The following is a 21,079-nucleotide window of genomic DNA, read 5'->3' on the forward strand; positions in this document are numbered from 1 at the left end:
TATTCCTCTGTAAGTATAATGATGTTGTGCTGTAGTTGTTTTTAATTTGGGAATTAAGATATTACCACCTGTTGTACTTATGTTTGTTGACTAGAAACACTGCTATTTATTTTGTCTATTATTTATTATTATTATTATTCAATAACCTCCCGGAGACCATTATTCTTAAGGATATCTTAAAATGTAAAAACTGGATCTCAACGGTATAAAAATATCTGTTTTAAAACTCATGTCCCACTAAAAAGTCTCAGACTTGGTGGGTAGCTAAAATTATATACTCTTATGTAGCTAGGGTAAAAGATTATTGCAGGAGGCTGCAGCGAGACATTGCAAATTATTGTTTATTTTTAATCATATTGTGTACACCATAATGATGCGTGTTGTACACGATATTCGCTTGAGGAGTCGTGGCCTTGAGCAAATAGGTGGGGGTGGTTTAGTCTAGGTTTCAAAAGATCTGACCCCTTCCCCCATGATGCTTGCTTATTTGCTTCGTTTCAGTAACAGTTTAATATTTATTTTTGTGAAACTGTTTGATTTTTTTAACCATCTTTAGTTTGGGGGGTCGTTGTTATGAGCATTGCAAAAGTTAAGGTCCTAGACCTCGATTATGAACCCTATCTTCATCTGTATATATCGAAACGGTATACTTAACTTCTGTACTATCTGTATCTTCCTAGTATGTTCTTTCTACTTGTCATATCGACATCATATGATCGAAACGAAATATTTGTAGCTTATGCTATGATTCTGCAAGAAAGGAAGCAACAATCAAAGCAAATGAAATTAGATATTTTTTTTAAAAAGTGTGAGAATTTATTTAGTACCGACGAACTGGTGAATTAGTATTTACTATATAAAAATCATTATTTATATCAAGAGATTATTATTTATTTTGTAAACGAATTTAAACTGTATTTATTTAATACATTTATAATTTATTTTGATTATATATAGGATATGTATTAAATAAACATGTTAGATTTTTCTTAGAATTTTGACACGGAACCTAACTTTATATCTTCCATTATACCTATTTGTGTTTATTTTACGCCGATTTCTTTCACGCTGGTGTCTCTCGGAACGGAACCCCGGCGTAAAACGACGTTTACCTGTACAAAAACATATACTATTTCCTAGTAATGAACTATACGTAGAGTGGACTCCTTAGTTTTTGAAAATTAAATTTATTTCAGTGCCTGAAATATGTTCACATAAATAGGGAGTTATTTAGCAATAAATTAAATCGGATTAGCAATAGATCCGATAGTGTACTGTCAGTTCCAGGATGCAGAACTAAGTTCGCACAGAGGCACTCATTACATGTTGGTCCGAGATCCTTCGATCTTCTACCCAAGGAATTACAAAATAGTAAATCTCTGATACCGTTTAAAGTTTGACTTATTGGGTTAGCATGGAAGGAACAGAAAAGACACATTTAAAAAAAAATAAAAAAAAATAAATTAAAAATAAAATACGTAGGTACTGCAAATAAATCCGGTTTTTGTAATAGCAGCATATGTTAATCTTTTTTTTTCTTTTTGTGGTTATGTCATACCATATAAAAATTCGTTAAATATTTTGTTTTCGTAAATTTTATTCGTTCCAAAAAATTATTTTAATGCGCCAATATGTCTTCTTGCTCATACTGATCATCGTGTTTTCGGATGTGACAGGGTTTCAAGAACACCCTGTATATGTACACTTGAAAGCTATCACGAAAAATATTGCAGAGATCAAAACATTTGAATTTTGAAATATTACAAAAAAGCTCCAAGAATAATCCCGAAGAAAAAAAAATTCTCAAGGGATTGGTTTCTCTTCGCCCTAGATTGAATTCCCCTTTTGTTATTTGTATGTACCAAATTGTTAAAACTGTAATCTAGAGTAGAATTATTTATTTTTTAATATCTAACAATAAAGTATTTTATCTATCTGTTTTTATGAAATTATCGCATTAGTGTAGATATACTGTGTACTGTATATAGGTAGCAGCTATCAGCAGATAAGGAATTTATTGCGCCATTGAATAATAACTGTTGTAATTTTTGCCAATATTATTCTTCGATTCTCTTAAAATAAATAGCGATTTAAACACAAACCTGTTCGTATTTTAATTTTGCCTTTTTTTATCGTTGGATCGACGTTGTTTTATAAAATTTATATCATGAGCCTATTCATTTGCAAGTGGTATAAGTACATTTTGACCCTTGCGTTTCAGTGTTCAATGTACACGAAAGCTGAACTGGTCAAACTCACATGCGTATACGCAGATTGTCATCTGCATTTTATACTTACGCGAACCATTTTAGGTGTATGAAATACTTCCATTTTTAATGAAAGAATCGCCATATCGTACTTGGCTGCTGCGAGATATTGCATAACATTGAATTAAATTAAAATATTGGATTTACTCGTAAAACAATACGTCTACGTCTGTCTGGCACGAGCTATTGCTTCTATGTATAAAGACAGCACAGCATGTATTAGGGTAAATGGATCATACTCATCGTGATTTGACATTCATAAAGAAGTCAAGCAGAGATGTGGGATGTCACCATGGCTGTTCAACGTGTATATCGATAACTGCATGAAAGGCTTTAGAATGGGAGCAAACATGGGTGATTTAAATGTCAATAGTCTTTTGTATGCTGATGATGCCGTGCTTCTTGCTAACAACAAAGAGGAACTGCAATTCTTGGTAACAAAGGTCTACGGTGTATGCGAGGGAAGCGATTTGCTGATGAATGTCGATAAATCGAATCTGATGGTTTTCGAAAGAAATAAAAGTATGACCAAATGTCAAATCTCTGTGAATGGGGTTATACTAAAACAAGTAGAGGTATTTGTGTATCTGGGAAGTATGTTTACTAGGGATGAAATGACTGAGAAAGATATTGAAAGGAGGGTGAGTGCCGGGAACAGAGTGAACGGTGCATTTAAATCAACCTTGGCAAATAAATGTTTGTCGCAAGAGGAAAAATTAGCAGTTCACAATGGAGTTCTGGTCCCGACCCTGATGTATGGGAGCGAAGTAAGGACTTAGAAAAACAGGGATGAAAGTAGGCCGAATGCTGTCGAAATGCGATCTCTCGTGTGTGGTAAAATTATGTACGATAGATGCACAAATGTCGAGATCTGTACATTATGTAAGGCTGAGATAAGCCTTATCAACAAAACCAAGAAAGGAGCTCCGCGCTGGTTTGGACATGTAGAGCGAATGGACAGCGAAAGAACGATTTTTTTACTACGATTACATCAGTGGCTAATTTATGAATAAATTTTAAGGATTCCAGTTGAAAAAGTTCAGTTACATTTATAGTTCAGTTTGTTTCAAGAGTTTTTTAGCCGGTGTTGGGAAAAAGTACGTGGTCAGCATCATGCGAAGGGACTGACAAAAGGGTACTCGCAAAGGTTTACCTTCGAACTAATAAAGCTCAGCCTCATCCAGTGAGGGTTATCCCTAGAGCCCGCCCAAGGCGCTGCAGAATAAACACCTTGCTAGAATAAGCCTTCGCGAAACTTCTAGATGTAGGTTCTGCAGTGCAGATGAGGAAACGCCCATACACATTATATGTGAATGTGATGCTTTACACCATAAAAGGAGCCTCATCCTCGGGGTACTACTGGTTAAACCTGGGCCGCGATTATGTATAAACTAATATCTATATTTATGTACAAAAGAATACAAATTTCATTTGCATTTTCCAAATTATTTAGCTTCATTAAAATTTTATAACCTTGTTTCATTAGCACACAGAAGAGATATGTTTGATCAGATCCTGCTTTATAAAATTGTCAATAATAAATTCGATTCCCCGGAACTCATTAATCTACTTGCTTACCGTGTCTCCAGGCCAACTAGACTCTCTGATATTTTCTATATTCGTAAATTTAAAACTAATCATCGGAAACATTCTACAATCCCTCGTATATGTGAAACATTTAACAAAAAATTTAATAGTCTTGATATATTTAACACTCCATACAATATGTACAGAAGAGAATTAATAGGCTTGATTCATGCTCTTCATTCATAATTCGTTTAATCAATAAATCAAATGCAATTTTCCACTCTCACTTTCCTTCAATCATCCTTTACCACTCCTTATCAATTTCCTTCTTTTCCTTTCCACTATCTCCTTGTTTTGTCCATATTTATCTTATTTTAATATATAGTATATTTATTATTTATATAGTTTAAACTTCAAACCGTCGTCGCTTTATTACAGTATTATTTAGTGAATACATATAATTGGATGGCAGGCCCTACTATGTTTACATTTTATATATATATATTTTTTTAAATATTCATTTAACCTGTACATCTGTTTGTATTCGAAATAAATAAAATAAAATAAAATAAAATAAAAGTTAGTATATTTGTAGGAAAATTCAAAGTGTCTTCGTCGGTAAACCAGTAATTGAATATGTTTAGAAAAAAAAATGTAAACATATTCTCTGTTTCATACGGAAAACTTAATTTTACTTTGTAGATAAAATTGAAGATAAATTTTAACTTCCCGTCATAATCGGGGCCCTGAGGATGTTAAAGAGCTCGCCCCTACCTAATAACCGATACTTTACGGATCTGGGCTTTGAGGGGGAGAACTATTCACAGGGACCCGTCACAATAGATCTTCACAGGTCGCAGTGACGTCAGGAGCTCGCATAGCCCCGCCACACTATGCTCCTTGCGCTGCTCATGCCCATGCCCCTCGCGCTGCCGCCCTCTCGCCCGATGTTGCCCTCTCGCCCGATGTTGCCCTCTCCGCCCACACGCTGCTCTACTCGCGCAATTAATCGCGACGTTCCGCACTTGTCATTTGTCTTTCTATACAATGGACGATGAAACTGACAGCGTGCGCGCTATGCATTTTTAGTGCAGCTAATTATATCAATGTATATTAATATGAAATAATGGAATATTTTTATGTTTTTTATATATTTTTTATTTCCTTTTTTAATTACTATAAAATAAATAAGTACCTTATAGTCTTTAACAGAATATTTTCTTTTCTCTTTCTTATATAAAACAAAAATATTTTATCTGTCTATTTATTATAGAAGCAAAAATACATTTCTTGTATACCCACGAACAGGCCATGCCTTTGTAGGATTTTTGTTTGCTATTTTTACAGTTAATGTGTATTTCATTAATATGTATTTTATTTAAATGTAATTATCCTTTATTTTTTTAATAGGTACTTTGTTTCACCTCTTCTGTATATTGTAAAAAAAAATTACAAAAAAATAGTTTTTAAAAAATGTCATACAAAGAAATATACATCATTTAAAAATGACGTGCGCGTCTTGTGTGAGCGCTCGATGCGTACTGCGTACTGCGACCGCGCGATTGTGTGGCCCCACTCGCGCTCATATTGCCGGCCCTTTTGACTCGCGCTAAAAAAACCGACAAAATAGTCATTTTGGTTTCCTGTTCTCCATAGTTGTTGCAAATAACATATTATAGATTTTAGATAGGCTTCAGACATTATAATTGTTTGCGTTTTTGGATAAAAGTTTTTAAATTAAAAAACAAAGTATCTAATATTGCTATTTTTCTAATTGAATATACATACAGAGTGTTCTTTAAACCCTGTCACATCCGAAACCACGAGGATCAGTTTGGGCAAGAGGGCACATTAGCATATTTAAAAAAATACTTAGAACGCAGAAATTTTAAAAATAAAATAACAAATAGTTGCTTACGTGGCCATGTGGTTGACGGTGTATCAGACTCCCCCCCCCCCTCTCCTCGCTTCTGCAAGCAACCATTAGTTTTTTTAATATTTTATTTTTGTAAATTTTATTCGTTCTAAAAATTTATTTTGATGTGCCAATATGTCATCTTGCTCATACTGATCATCGTGGTTTCGGATGTGACAGGGTTTAAAGAACACCCTGTATAATGAATCTATGAAATAAAACTTGCATTTTTAAAAAAACAAAATGACTATGTTAAGTCTTTGCATAAAACCACGTATTTATTTTATTTATTTAAATCTTAAAGTAGGGCATACATATCATACATATTGTTATGTGTGTTCTAATAATAACATTGAAAATATATTTAATTTATAAATTGTTTATCACATATGTCTTGACCATTATTTTAAATTTTGATATGTTTTTTTCTTCATAAATATTTTTTTCCATTTCGTAATACTTTTTAATTGCTTTAAATAAAATTGAATTTTGTGACTTTGCCTTTTTCCTAAATGGAAGTCTAATTTTGTTCTTTTCTCTAGTATTGTGATCGTGTTCATGCTGGTTCCGATCAATTTTTTTCCAAAATTCTGTTTTTTTATTAGAGTTTATAATTTTATGAACAAATATCATTGTATTGTAAAATAAAATAGTTTTGCCATGGAAAGTAATTATTGCCGCCATGAATATTTGTTCTCTTGTTTTAAGTTCTGCTCATCACGCGAAGACAAGAAAACACTAACAAGTAACGTAATTATGCGTTGTTGTCAAATTGGAAACACTTGAAATAACTCATAAGTTATCTAATACATACAATATGCGAGCAAAAAGTCAATTACAGTGTTTTTATTTGAAGAAAAACAACGCGGGACGTCGCAGATCGCACTGTGAAATGAATTATTTATTTATGTTTAATAGAGCTCAACCCCGGACGAATGTTTTCGACTCTCGGTAAAAATCCTTAAAATTAAATCGAGGGATGGAAACTAGTCCAGTAAAGAGTAAAGAGCCCTCGTGGTGTAGCGGCATTTACGATAGCTAATTTATTTTTCAAAAGAAATACTATATAATATCATGGATATTATTGTGGTCTGTAGTCAATCGAGTCCCGCGGTGATTAATTGATTTTGATAAATGTCTTATCGGTTTTTTGTGTGAAAAATTATATTTGTCTTCGGATCAAATCATAAATTAATTTGACACTGTACCGTTTCCATTTATGATCGGATTAACGACTTTTTGTTTCTGTTGAAGTGAAAATATTTGTAAATTACACATTTCCATAAACATGTCAAAAATCATCCGAATTTCACAATAATACCTAAATGGACGTTCAGCTGCGCACTTCATTTATTTATGTGGTGTATGTAATCTACGTTTGAGGATATATTAGTTTATACAACGAATTTGATTATTGAACTTGTTTGTTGTAACTTTCTTTACCGTATTTTTCGACCGTAAGTCGCACTTTTTTACTCTGAAAATTCAGTCAAAAATTGGGGTGCGTCCTATGGTCCGATGCGTCTTAGCTTCCGCAAAATACGGCATCTGTTTACCGGTATAACGGAATAAGATTGCAAATAAATTATGGTCCCCTATTTCGATTGGCTTTCAGTGCGAAATTTGTGTGTATAATGTATCTTCAAATAGTCGTTTTATAGAAACTGTAATTTTAAATGTTTTAAAAAAATGAATATTTAATTTTACTTCATAGACAATTGAATATCAGTAGCTTCTCTTTGTAATACGGGCCCTGGGCCGCGATAACTAACGCTATCTTAATCGGTACATAAAGAGAGATATCTTATACAAAAATGGCGCTATATAAGTTATCCATAATTATTATTATTATTATAACATAAAATCGATATTTATGTACGAAAATGTCTAGAAAAAGGATGCACACGTATTTTATTTTTCATACGTAATTATTTTTATTTTGTAGATATGGGGGCACGGTGTGGATTTTTGTAATTAGATTGAAACATTATATATTTCTCTCGGACATTCATCTATTGCGGAAAGTCAATTACAAGAAGACTGCAATTACTTGAATAAATGCAAAAATACTAAAATTATGCATGTCAGATCCCCTCATGTACCAGCACTAAATCAAATTAATATAGTATCTCATAGATTTAACTGTCTTCATAATGGTATTGTCATATTATGTAACTGTGAAAAAAATGGCGTAGTTAATGAATATGTGTATTTGGGCGTTACTATTGATATATTTTTTTATGGGATAAACATGACTTAAGTATGTAAAAGATTAAGGATAGTTATAGGCAGCATATTTAGAATAAAAAAAATTCTCCAATAAAAACATTAAGACTTATTTATCAATCATTAGCGGAATCAATTATTAGGTATGGTATTACCAGTTGGGGCCTTTCTTGTAAAACCAATATTTAAAAAAATCCATTTATACAAAACTCGGCTCTAAAATGAATCACCAGATCAGCTAGAATTCATAAGGAAGAGGTACATGAACTTGCAAAGGGTGCCTGTCTATAAATGCTATTCTATAGCTCAAATTTGTTACTAGATATCGGTTTGATAGTACCTACCAGAAAAGGTATATACATTTATACATAATACACGGCTAGCATAACGTGAAGGCTTGTCAGTACCGAGGTTTTTAAACGTATGGCCAAAGAACACTTCATTATACAATTCCTAAAATTTTCATTAAGATTCCTGAGCAGATCTTAAAAGAAAAGGTTGACAAAACTTTTAAGAAAAAATTAATTCAATGGCTAATATGTATAATAACAAGGCTTTATATTGATTATTATTTTATGTTAACAGTCAACTATTTGAATTTTTGTAAATATATTTTCTGTGAAAAATACGCACGCTTTTAGTTCTTAATAATGTTCATATTACTTTTTAAATTTAAATAATTTATTTAACTTTTTTCTTTGCAAAGGAAAAATAAGAAACCCGCTGACAAGCCGGTTTCGCGGTTTAGTGGGTTTCATTATTTTACTTTTATATATTATGTTCATGTTTACCTTCTTAAATAAAAACAAAGAAAAAAAAAAAACGAAAAAATCAGAGGCAAGTTAAGACGCTTGACTCACGAACGGAAGATTGCGGGTTCGGTTCTCGGTGAGAACACAAAAATTTCCTAGCCCGTTGTGGTTCAACAATAAAAAAAAAGTTTTCCATCTATAAATATATATATTTAATGCGAAATGGAAATATTTTAGTCTTTATTTAGTTTTTGGGACTTTTTGTTCGCTTATAAAACTTTTAAAAAATCCTATGTACCCGGAAAACAGCACGCGCTGGGTGCGAGATAACTCGCTTGAAAGCTTATTTTCCTTTTTGTATCAGAAACGGCACTAACTTATACAAGTCTATCGGATGTATAACCTAACCTAGTCTAGAATAATATCATCCAACAGTGTTGTATTCAAATGCACGTACGTGGATAGAAGTGAGGCGCAGCAGTCTCGGCCTTTCTAACCGCATTCAAGATGCAACTTATAGAAATAGGATTATAGAAAGTGTTCCTTTACTTGTTCTTGGGAAACTAATCTTCAGTGTCGATTGAAAAAATTTCCCACTTATTTTTGTTCTTCGTAAAATTCCACAACGATCAACGACATTACTATGGTTTCTGTTTATTCACACAGATAAGTAAATGAACAATAATAAGGTAATTAATATTTTATTTTATTTTATTTCATTAGGTAATTCAACAAAGATACTTACTAGAAAACATACAATTTAAAGCATTCGTTGAAATAATTTAACATGCATATATATCTTCAATTATAGAATTACACAAAATAAATTTATACGTTTAGTTGTAATACATATTTTTTAATATTTTTGTTTATACAGGATACAATGCAATAAACAATAAGTTGTACGTGTGTACTTATTGAATAAGATTTATTCCTAAGAGATTATTCGCAAAAGCTGAGAGAGTATCATAAAAAATGTCAATTTTATTGTTTCGGCAGTATATATTATATTCCCGACACATGCGGGCCATAGGTGTGTGGTATGTAGCATTATTTGAAAACAAAGGCAGTTTAAATATTTCCCGATGTCTGAGTGTTCTCAATCCTGCATTTATTTGTATTTTATTTAGAAGGTTAGTATTTACTTTGTAGTTTAATATTTTATACAGAAATTTTATATCGAAAACAACGCGGCGTTTTATCAGAGAATTAAAACGAAAAAGAGTTAGAAGTTGCTCGTAATTTGAATTTGAACGTGGGTTAGAAATTTGGAACTTATACAAAAGGTACTTTAAGAACTTTTTTTGAACAGATTCTATTGAATTTATATGGTTTTGATATTGCGGACTCCATACGCATGAGGCATACTCAAGATTACTGCGAATCAAACTCATATATAGACATATGACAGTTTCCGGTTTTTTAAAGGGTTTGGTTACTCTCTTTAGGAACCCCAGTAGCTTAAGTGACTTACGAGTTATGTAATCTATATGATGTTTAAAATTTAATTTTGTGTCAAAATTAACCCCGAGATCCTTAATAATGTTAACTCTACTTAATAATACCAAGAGAGTAGTCAAAAAATATTGGGTTCATTTTACGAGTAAAACTGATAGAGTAGCACTTTTTAATGTTCAATTGCATATCGTTTTTATGGCACCAACTCAATAAAGTTTGCAAATTAGTCTGCAATTTAACACAATCCTCCACTCTATCAGTTTTATTAAATATTTTCAGGTCATCAGCATACAATAGAGACATACCGAATAAACTTCTTTCAAATAAGATTTCTTTAATAAATAACGTCACCGTCACCCCCTTATGTGCTCCCAATAAATAGGGCGCTGTATTGGTACTTGGTACTCCATGGAACGTATCCAGATCGCTATCTTCATCTGTATATATTGAGACGGTATACTTAACTTCTGCACTCTCCGTATGTTCCTACCTACTTGTCATATCGACATCATATGATCGAAACAAGCCAATGGAATGACCGCAAACAATTAGTCCGCGTTCCTTACGTCATTAACATTTAAAACAGTTCTCATTTATATTTCAAATAGGCTTCTGTAGTAAAAAGTGCTCACTTCAAAGCGATTATAAACTCCAATAAATCCCAATTCAAGCAAAAAAATGCTCGCTTGAACATGAATTTTGCATGACTTTTGGAAATCACCAGTACGCTTAACGATTGTCTGTATGTATCTACCGATCGATTACAAAGCCGGCTGCTTTAACGTCTCGATACATACACTCGAAAAGATAGTAAAACAGATGGAAAAAATATAATAACTAAATTATTTTTTTAGAGTGGTAACTTTATGACGCATAGATACTCTTATTTGTTAGCAGGGCAGAACCTAGCGACATTATTTTCACATCTAGGCGTTCGTTTTATTAAAGTGACAGTTATGTCGGAATTTAATTCGACTTCAAAACTTACTTATTTCATTCTCATATTTTTAATAGGCTTTTAAGAAAAAAAGTGCCAACCTCAAAACGATAAAAAAAATTAATAAATCATAATTAAAGGAAAATTTGCTCGGTGGAACAAAATTTTTGACACTTTTAATGCGTAGATAAACGTATCGAAGGGTTCTAGACCTGTCGATATAAAACAATGTACTTACATCAAAACTTGATGGTGGGGGTATCGATACTATACCTTTGTATTCGGTCGGGAGACTTTTATCTTCAACTATGACGTCATACTGAAGATATGTCATTTTAGAGCCTAGATATGTGTACCGTGACGTACGCTTCCCCTTGTTTCATATCGATGTACCTACACAAAACTTGAATGTAGGGGGTCGGTAAGGGAATTTATCTTTAACTATACCGTCAAGGTGACTGTATGACTTCTTTATCTTCCCATCATAATCGAGGCCCTGATCATTTGTTACAGGATTGAGAGAAGATTACAATATATCGATAAACTAATACTAATTTAAGTTTTTTTTCTCTTTCCAGATGGTTTGATTCTGCCTCTTCTATGTGCGGTGACACCATGGCGGACCCCGCGGACGGGGCGTGCCCGGGACCTCCCGCGCCCCCCGCGCAGCAGACCCCCGCCCCCGGCTCCTGCGTGGAGTGCGACAAGTCCGACGCGGCCGAGGCCGCCGCCGTCCCGGGCCACGACAGCGGGGTGGAGGTGCTGCCGGGGGAGTACGCCAGCAGCGGGGCTCCGGATCCCCTCTCCCGCGCCTCCAGCCTCATCAGCTGCGGTTCAGCTTGCGACGACTCCTTCGATATTCTCTCGTGCAAGAACGCAGATCGCTCCGACGACTATAAAGGTAACGCCGGAGACGGAACTAGCGAGGGCGGCAGCGAGAGTTCTTCCGTCACGGGGGCCGCGCCCGGTGTGAGGAGACCCTCGGCGGCTACCAAGAAACGGGTCGCCGTGGCGGAGCCCGGCAGGCCGGCACGGCCCAAACCCACCCCCGCGCCCCGACCCACCCAGGGGCGCGCTCCTAACTTAGCCACCAGGGACAGGGCTCGCTCGAGGGATAAGGCCGGATCCGCCGAGAAGCCCCCTCCCCCCGGACCCAAGCCGACCGTCGTCCCGAGGTCCAGATTGAGAGCGACTCCGGATTCTCTCGCCCTCAACGTCAGAGAACCGCCGTCGTTTAAAGTGAAAGCGACGAAAACTTCGACCGCCAGGTGTCGCACCCCCGGCACTCCGCCGGAGGAATCGCGGGGCCCCCCCCGGCTGCTCGCATCCGGTCCGTGCACGCCCCGGGGGCAGCCCGCCGACTCCCCTCTCGGCCTCAAGACGCGCGTCTCCCTGGACTCGAAGGCCGCTTTCGACAAGTACGCGACCCTTCCCAGAAGAAGACGGGAAAATTCTCCCGAGCTAGCTCAGCTGCGGAGGGAAACTCGGAGTACGTCCGCCAACAGAGAAACTACCATGACGCGCAGCGCCGCGTCCGCCGGGCTGAGGAGAAGCGTAGCGCGGGACGGGGAGTCTCCCCCGCTGAGAAGTTTGCCTCCGTACCCCAAACACAAACTACCCAACAGAATAAAGATATACCACGAGACGTGTATGCAAACCGTCCTGCTGGGCAGCGACGTCGAGAGCGCGCTGGCGGGAGTCGGCATAGCGGAGGTGCGCACCGACCTCGTGCCGGTGGAGAGGGTAGACCGCGCGGTGCAGGTGGACACGCGCGACGCGGAGGTGGAGCGGCTGCAGCAGCGGGTCCGCCTGCTGCTGGAGGCCAACTGCTCTCTGCAGGGGCACGCGGAGGCGCGGGCGGCGCGGCTGGACGCGGCGGAGGCGCAGCTGCAGGCGGAGCGCGCCGAGAAGATGGCCGCCCAGCGCGAGCTGCAGCGCAACACGGAGCGGCTCCTGGGGCTGGTGGCGGCCGGCGGAGGGAGCGGGGAGGGGGACAGCCTCCTGGTGCTAGAGGACCAGATCCACACGTCCGCCAGTATCGTTACCAAGCAGCAAGATGAGATCAACAGCTTACATTCCGCCTGCCGAGAAATGCAAAGGGTGAGTGGGGCATTCATTCACTCCATTAAAGAAAAGAAAAAAATATTTTTTTTCGTTAAATCTTAATATAAAAAAAAGGTACACTCTTCATTAATTTAGGTGTTATTGCATTTGTTGTAAACAATCATAATTGTTTAGTTAGCAGTGTTTAGCATTAGATCAATAGTGTCATTATGTTTTTTGGTAAAGGACCTTTGCCGATAAGCCATATAAATTGGCTTGGTGAGTCTTGAGTCTGTATTTTAAAAAATATTATTATACACGGCCTACCGCCTTATTTTTTTATATTTTTTTTTACCCGACTAGATAGGAAATTCCTGTGTTTAGGCAGGACCTTCTTTCTAACAGGTGTTTTTTTAAAATGATACTTAAAAATTCAAATAATATAAACAAATAAAAAATAAATAAATACTAAAATAAATTAAACAACTTATATCAAAGTTATTTTTAGTTATTTTATTATAATGAAAAACCGCAAAGTTAGTGCTTCAAATATAACATTTATAAATAAATATACACATTAAACATAACAGTGTTCCATACAAAACTATAAAATAATACAAAAACAATACAGTTATATATATTTCACAGTTTTTAAAACGATATTATTGTATAAAGTTTATATTTGAAGCACTAACTTTGTGGTTATTCATTATAATAAAAAGTGGTTAAAAACAAAGTTGGTTAAAAACAAAGTTATTTTATTTATTTTACGATATTACTGTATTTATTTATTGTCATGTCGGATGGAAGAGGATGTATGAATCAAATATTTGCTCTGCGAAATATGAATATGTAAATTCTGCTAATTCAGAAACTTTTCTGCACATTTGTCGATCTGCAGAAGGCATTTGATAGAGTTGACAGAGAGAAATTGTGTAAGGTTTTATCGGAGTATGGAGTGAATGGTAACCTGACAAGGGCTGTATTGCGTCACTGTACAAGGACAGCACAGCATGTGTGAAGATGAATGGGTCATTCGCATAGTGATTCTTAAAGGAGTCAAACAGGGATGTGTAATGTGACCATGGTTGTTCAACATATACATCGATAAATGTATGAAAGAACTGAAAGATTTAAGAATGGGAGCAAAAAAAATTAGTGGTATTGAAAGTGATGGTTTTTGAAAGGGATGAAAATATAACTAAATGTGAGATCAGTATGAACGGAGATATTCTGAATCGGGTAGAAAAAATCGTGTATCTGGGAAGTATGTTTACTAGAGATGGAAAGACCGAGAAAGATATTGAAAGGAGGGTGAGTGCCGGGAATAGGGTGAATGGTGCACTGAAATCTACTTTGGCAAAATGTTTATCGCAGGAGGCTAAACTAGCAGTTCACAATGGAGTTCTAGTGCCAATTCTAATGTATGGGAGCGAAGTATGGAATTGAAAAAATGATGATGAAAGTAGGTTAAATGCTGTCGAAATGCAATCCCTCAGGCGAATATTTGGTAAAACGATGTATGATAGGTAGTAGGACAAATGTCGAGATCTGTAAACTGTGTAAGGCTGAGACATGTATTATCGACAGAACCAAGACAGGGGTGCTGCGTTGGTTTGGACATGGACAGCGAAAGAACGGCTAAAAGGATCTACGATGCGAATGTTGATGGATGCAGAAAACGAGGAAGACCGAGAAAGACATGGCACGATCAAGTCCATCAAATACTTGAAGATGGACATGTCAAGAGTAGGAATAATCGGCGTACGTGCATGAAAAGGTGTATGAATGTAGAGGAAACAAGGTCTGTATGCAAAGATAGAGTGATATGGCGTTCTATCCTCTCTGCCTAACCCTACAGAGAAACGGCATGTTGGTTTGTTTGTTTGTCATTTTTTTGGTGCCATTGGTAACAATAAATGTTTGTTCTAAATACAAATAAAATCGCAGTTAGGTAAAGATAATTATTGTATGAAAATTGCATATTCAGGAAGTAGAAACCAGCAGCCGCGCGCAGCGCTCTCTGGAAGCTCACCTGCGTGACGCGGAGCGGGAAGCCACGGAGCTACAGGACTTCCTGCAGGCGGAGAAGGCCTCCCTAGCCGAGGGGCTCCGCGAGGCGGAGGCGAGTCTGGCGCGGGCGGAGCGCGAGAGGGCGCGCGCGCGGGCCGACTGCCGCGCCACGCTGCGTCTGGCCGAGCAGCGGCGCCAGGAGGCGCTGGCGCTGCGGGCGCGGCTGCAGGCGCGCGGGGCCCCCCAGCCACGCCTGCCCGGGCTGGCCGCCGGCTTGGCCGCGCTGCTGGCCGCGCTCTTGTCAGAGCACCGCATCTCTCCCGAGGATCTTGAGGTACGTGGACTCTCCGGTCAGAACTGTACACGCTATAAACTGACATTACCACAATATTACCAGTTGGGGCCTTTCTTGTAAAAATCAACATTGAAAAAAAACATGCTCTAAAATTAACAAATCAGCTAGAATTCATAAGGAAGAGGTACCTGGGCCTCGATTATGATGGGAAGATAAAGGCGTCATATCTTCACCTTGAGAATTACTTCTTCACCTAGATAAATTCCCTCTATCGATTATAAAGATATACTACCAATCCCCCCCACCACAAGTTTTGGGTAGGTACATCTATATGAATAAAGAATACTATATCCTGTCTGTGTAATCTATTAGTGTGAAAGCGCTACAATTAATTATATGAATCATAAACGTATAAAATATATATTTGAATAAAATATATATAAGCGTTCTCACAAATTAACCTTTTCAACGAGTCATAAATACAATGTTTTGAGCATGTTCAAATGTTTGTAGGCAGGCTGGATTGGAGAGAAAACATTGTCCACGCTGCAAAAAAATAGATTTAAATAACTCCCTAGAGAGGAAATCCAGCCTGTCTACAAATATTTGGACATACTCAAAACATTGTTAATCAAAGTAACTGATATAAGAAGAAGTATAGAAATTGGAAAATTGTTTTCTAGCCTTGCCTAGTAGGTGAATTGGTTCAGCCGGAATAATCTCACCCACATGATAAAGGTTTCAGCTCTTTTACTTCACAAAATATATAAAAATATCTCAACTAGAAACCTGACAAAACTTACTTGTTCATACCGATAACCATAGAACTAACTATGGTTTTCATTCCCCTATGCCCAGAATTCTAAGGTCTGCCAACAAACATACCAGTCTTGATTTCTCTGATAACAAGTTGTCTTCTTTCATACGATCACTGAATCAAATTAAATGAACACCTCTCTCCCGCTTCCACTCCCACTACTATATACCATTGTGTCTTTCTACTTTACTTTTAAACAATTTTCCACAAACCACAACCCGGTTACGGTTTATGCCCTGTATCACACCAATTTTTGTAATGAAACTTCACCAAGAGCTCAGCCTTATATAGGACACTTTGAACAATGCGGAACAAACAAGCAATAGCACCAGAATTGAGGTACTTATTTTCTAAAATTTTGTATTAATACTAAGTCTTCTAAGGATCCTAAGAACAATTAACAAAATACAGTACTGTCCGTGTGTCCCTACAGCGAGGGCAAGCATTCAAGAAGCAAGCGGTGTTATCACTCCTGACTTAAGATGGCACACTTGCCGTGTCTGCCTAGATCATGCCATGACCTATATACCTATTGTACATTTAAATAGATTCTAAGATTGTTTAGGTTAAGTATGTAAGTTTATTGTATTATATATCATGAATGCCAATCTATTAGGACTTTCATAAGCCTGTTGATAGGCTTTAAAAAATGTCTTATGTCACAAGAATATCTTAATAACGTAAGATCAGCCATCCTTTCCGCTTTTTTAAATGCAATCTTAAAAAATAACATATTTTATTAGGTTTGTAAGATGTAAATCAACAAAAAATATGTGTCCTATAAAGGTTTTAGCAGTATATTTTTACATTTATATTGTCAAGTGAAATTTTTGGTTTATGTATCATTATCGATTGTATTTCATGTAATGTCGCTTAATACTCGATTGCTTTCTAGGATGTGATATTCCACAACGAAGCATTTAGCCGCAGCGCCAGCAGCGAGGGATGTTCCCCAGCTTCCCCCCCTCCCCAACCGGTACCCGCTGCTCCACATCCCGTTGCTGTCAACAAACTATCCGATGGTAAAACATTCTGAAAATCGTTGTTATTCGTTTCATTCGCTCCATTCTTATTGTCTTGCTGAAACATTTTTTCTATTACAGACGAAAATTCAGCCGACCTTCTCGACTCCGAGACCGAACCTTGCCTGATGATGGAGAGTGTGTTGGAAGATGTTCCCGTTCCTGACACGCACTCCCAGAACCTCGTCTCTTCGTGCCACAGTGTTGTCTCTTGTCCCATTAATGCCATCGGACGCCTCGCCATATTTAGTAAAGAGGACTCGTGCAGCTCTCTCCAAAACTTGACAACATTCAGCGGAGATGACTTGTCTCCGGCCGTTCCCGATGAGAAGTTTGTAACAGAGCGCTATCAAGGCACGGACTTGGCGCATTTAGATTATTCAGAAAATGATTCTCTACACAATCTATCGCAAGCTATTCTACAAAGACAAAGGTCGGAAGCGGAGTGCAGTATGTCGGAAGATTATGCCGGTCACAGAGAAACGGATGATAATCAGAAATCCTGCAGCTACATAGTGGATCAGGTCATCATAGTGGACAATCTAGTCAACAAGTTACTAAAGGTTCTAAAGATTATTCATTCGAGAGACAAGGATCCTGCAGACGTGTCACTAGCCCAGACATTTGAGTGAGTATACTATTTATTCATTAAACACAACTTAACTTACCAATAACACATTACTAAACTTTTTTCTGCATTGCGAAAATTGTTAAAATAAAATAATGAGAGAGACATGGCTTATTCAATCACAAATACTAGAAAATAAAATTTTCTTAAGTCAAAACAATTAGCTCGAATTATATAATTATAAGCTCCATAAATGTGATTGAAGCAAATCCTATGTAGGTAGAGTGGTATATTACTTCTATATTATGTAATTTTAAAATGTTAGTTGATAGAAGGACAGCCCCCGTGATAACAGCTTAAACACTCACCTCATTTACGGGGGCCACCGGGTTCATTTTCCGGTGAGATTATAATATGTAATTAAAAATGATTTTACAATTGCCTGGGTGAACTGTGCTGTAATTTACCAAAGTAATTGAGACTCTCGACTTATTGCGGTGAAAAAAAATACAGTTTAACAAAACCGAGTAAGACTTGATATGAAAATGTATATAGATGATGGCAATAATTGAACCAGACTTGGTTTGTTTTAACACAGGGCTAAAGCTACTGAGGAGCAACTTGTGGAAAGTCTCACTGCGGAGGTGGCTGGACTGTGTATATCTAATACTCATAACGCAAACGTCGATCTTCAGGTAAGCTCTTTGGAATGATATAAAATACTATCTGATGAATATTCTCTTGAAAATAGAGATAAAAAATCTCTCGCAAGATCAATGTCAATTTCACTATTCACTAAATTACCATTTTGGTTTTGATTCCGCATCCTCTTTTTTAGCAAAACTTATCCACATTTACATGATTGAATTTTTTTCTCAAAAGGATTAAAATGTGGGAGGATTAAAGTGTCTGTTGAATTTGGCTGGCACTTCAACTGTTAAATAATATTTTTCTGTAATAGAATGATGTATGTAATTAAATTTGTTTATGTACTTTTTTTTCCGTTTTAGTCTCCGGATGGAGAGAGACGGCTTCAGTTTATAACCGAGGAGAACATTTGTCAAGAGGAGGGGCCTCTTCAGGAGGAGGAGTGGAACCTGTCCAGCTCTCAAGGGGCAATCTGCGGTCAGCGCTGCGCCCCCGACGGCCCAGCGAGCCCCCGACACTCACTCTCTGACTGCGCCTCTAACTCACCACAGCCAATCAACTCCGCTGCCTAAATACCCCGTAATAATAATGGAAAAAAAAACATTTGAACAGTTAATATATTTCGCTTACTTTAAAATCATCCGAGATAGTAATTAATTCGGCTAGTTTTGACACACAATTATGAATTTCTTACCATTTCTATTTATAATTTACCACAACTTTATTCTCATTTTGTGGCAAAAGCATAGTTCTTTACAACAGTTGAGAAATTATCAGATTTGAATCATAAAAAAGCAAATATTTCTATTCACTTTGAAAAAACAACTACTATTTTTTTATTTGTTAATTCTTCTGATCTCAGAATTTGTTTGAGTCGTTTCAAATTTATTTCCGATTTTGTCCTTAGTTTTTAATAAATCTAGATAAGTTTATTTTAAGCCTTGACAAAGAAACTGATGTGCTCCAAAACTGGTCGGCATAATTTTTTTATGTCGAGAGATTTTAAACTAAGTAAAATATTATTGTTTCATAAAAATTACAAAGTTAAGTGCTTTATACAAGTATTAATAATTGAAAACATAATTGCCATGTATTGGATTTAAAAAACGATCCATAATTTTTTGTCGGTTCGGGTGCTACAAAATTTAAAAAATGTCATTATGACTTTTGAATATTCTAATGGTTTTTATTTTTTAAGGGCCAGTTATAAATTATCCCGTTAGCATTACGAGGCATTGACTGTTTGTAAAAATGTGATTGGTAACATAATGCTGAGATCATATCGTCCTCATTTGACATTGAGAAAAGATTGCGGAACGTAACCGACTGAAATCAAACGGTAAACATTTATAACCAATATACAGACTGGTAACATTACGAATGTTGAATTAAAAATTTGTCCGTTTAATTTGGAAATATGTCCTGTTAATTAATTTTTTTTTGTAATATCTAAGACACTGAAAGTTACTTAAAAGAACTTTAAAATATTTTTTGAATTGATAAATTATTGACATCAGTAGATACTGAAATTCAATATAACATTTCAGTTCTATGGAAAACAAAAAAAAGTTATCAGAAAAATTGTGTTTAAATTTTATTACCATTGTAATTAATATAGTAGGTATGTATCTATACAAATTTCGGTGGTTTAAATATTTAGACAAATCTAATACATTTTTTTATGTAGTTGAAATAACCATTGTCAATTTAAAACTCGTCATATTAAAATATTGTAGGACTATTCCTTCCAAAAATATAGGCACATTATAGTGTGCCACGTCTACGCCATGTGCTGTCAAATTTGTTGTCGGTACCTACGTAGAGTTACTGAGAAATTTGCACAAATATTCCTAGATTTGCTATAGCCATGTTTTTAGGGCATTTCTTTATCGGTTGAAGTAAAGGGAATATGTTTGCGAAGCATTTTGTGATGGCTAATTGAGACTGACAGAAGTGGTTTGACAAATTGTGAGATATTTTAATTAATTTACACGCCTGTTGGTCATATAAATCATGTCTGTATTATGTACAAAAGCTTTTGAGTCGATCAATTTATAAAGATTGTATCGAAATGAACAATTTTTGTTTATTATCTTGCTTATTCGAAGTTCCTTAGTTCCCCCTATAGATTTAGGCGTATATTCTTATAATTTTTCTAACCTAACAGGAAAACAACCGGTCTTGTTTTCTGTTTTATTTTTTATATGAAGTTTGACTTGAGTATTGAAAGATGTATTGTATTTGCATAATTATGATTGCAAAAACCATTCGACAGTTTTCAATAAAAAACATGTTTTTATCAAATCAGAAATGCTAAGGTAAGCGTGGGGGATATGACGCACAATTCGGGTTTTCGCAATATCTCAAACGCTAATACCTATTATGACATGATGATTGGTGTTTATGGTACCTAGGACTATTAGGTACACACAGCATAAATTGCAACTAAATCTTACAATGAGAAATACTAAAAATATATAAAATAAAATAAGTTAACTTTTGCGTCATATCCCCGACAGGGGGGGTAATATGACGCACCAGGTGTTGGGGATATGGTATATGGGAAATTACATGTAAACCAAAAATAAAAA

The 21,079-nt window shown here is 36.3% G+C and overlaps 1 protein-coding gene across 1 annotated transcript in view; it reads left to right on the forward strand.

Moving 5' to 3' along the window:
- Positions 1 to 21,079, forward strand: part of corn (microtubule-binding protein cornetto) — a 123,067-nt gene extending 101,988 nt beyond the window's left edge. The window contains exons 3-8 of the mRNA XM_088228175.1: positions 11,661 to 13,182; positions 15,116 to 15,472; positions 17,146 to 17,272; positions 17,354 to 17,900; positions 18,439 to 18,535; positions 18,851 to 21,079. Of these exons, the coding sequence (XP_088084301.1) occupies positions 11,683 to 13,182; positions 15,116 to 15,472; positions 17,146 to 17,272; positions 17,354 to 17,900; positions 18,439 to 18,535; positions 18,851 to 19,060 (2,838 nt within the window). The 5' untranslated portion in view covers positions 11,661 to 11,682 and the 3' untranslated portion in view covers positions 19,061 to 21,079. The remainder of the gene's footprint in view (positions 1 to 11,660; positions 13,183 to 15,115; positions 15,473 to 17,145; positions 17,273 to 17,353; positions 17,901 to 18,438; positions 18,536 to 18,850) is intronic.

Source organism: Micrasema longulum, unplaced genomic scaffold (assembly GCF_059751315.1).
Source record: "Micrasema longulum isolate JH-2025_06_02 unplaced genomic scaffold, ASM5975131v1 h1tg000569l, whole genome shotgun sequence".
Classification (NCBI taxonomy): Eukaryota; Metazoa; Arthropoda; class Insecta; order Trichoptera; family Brachycentridae; genus Micrasema; species Micrasema longulum.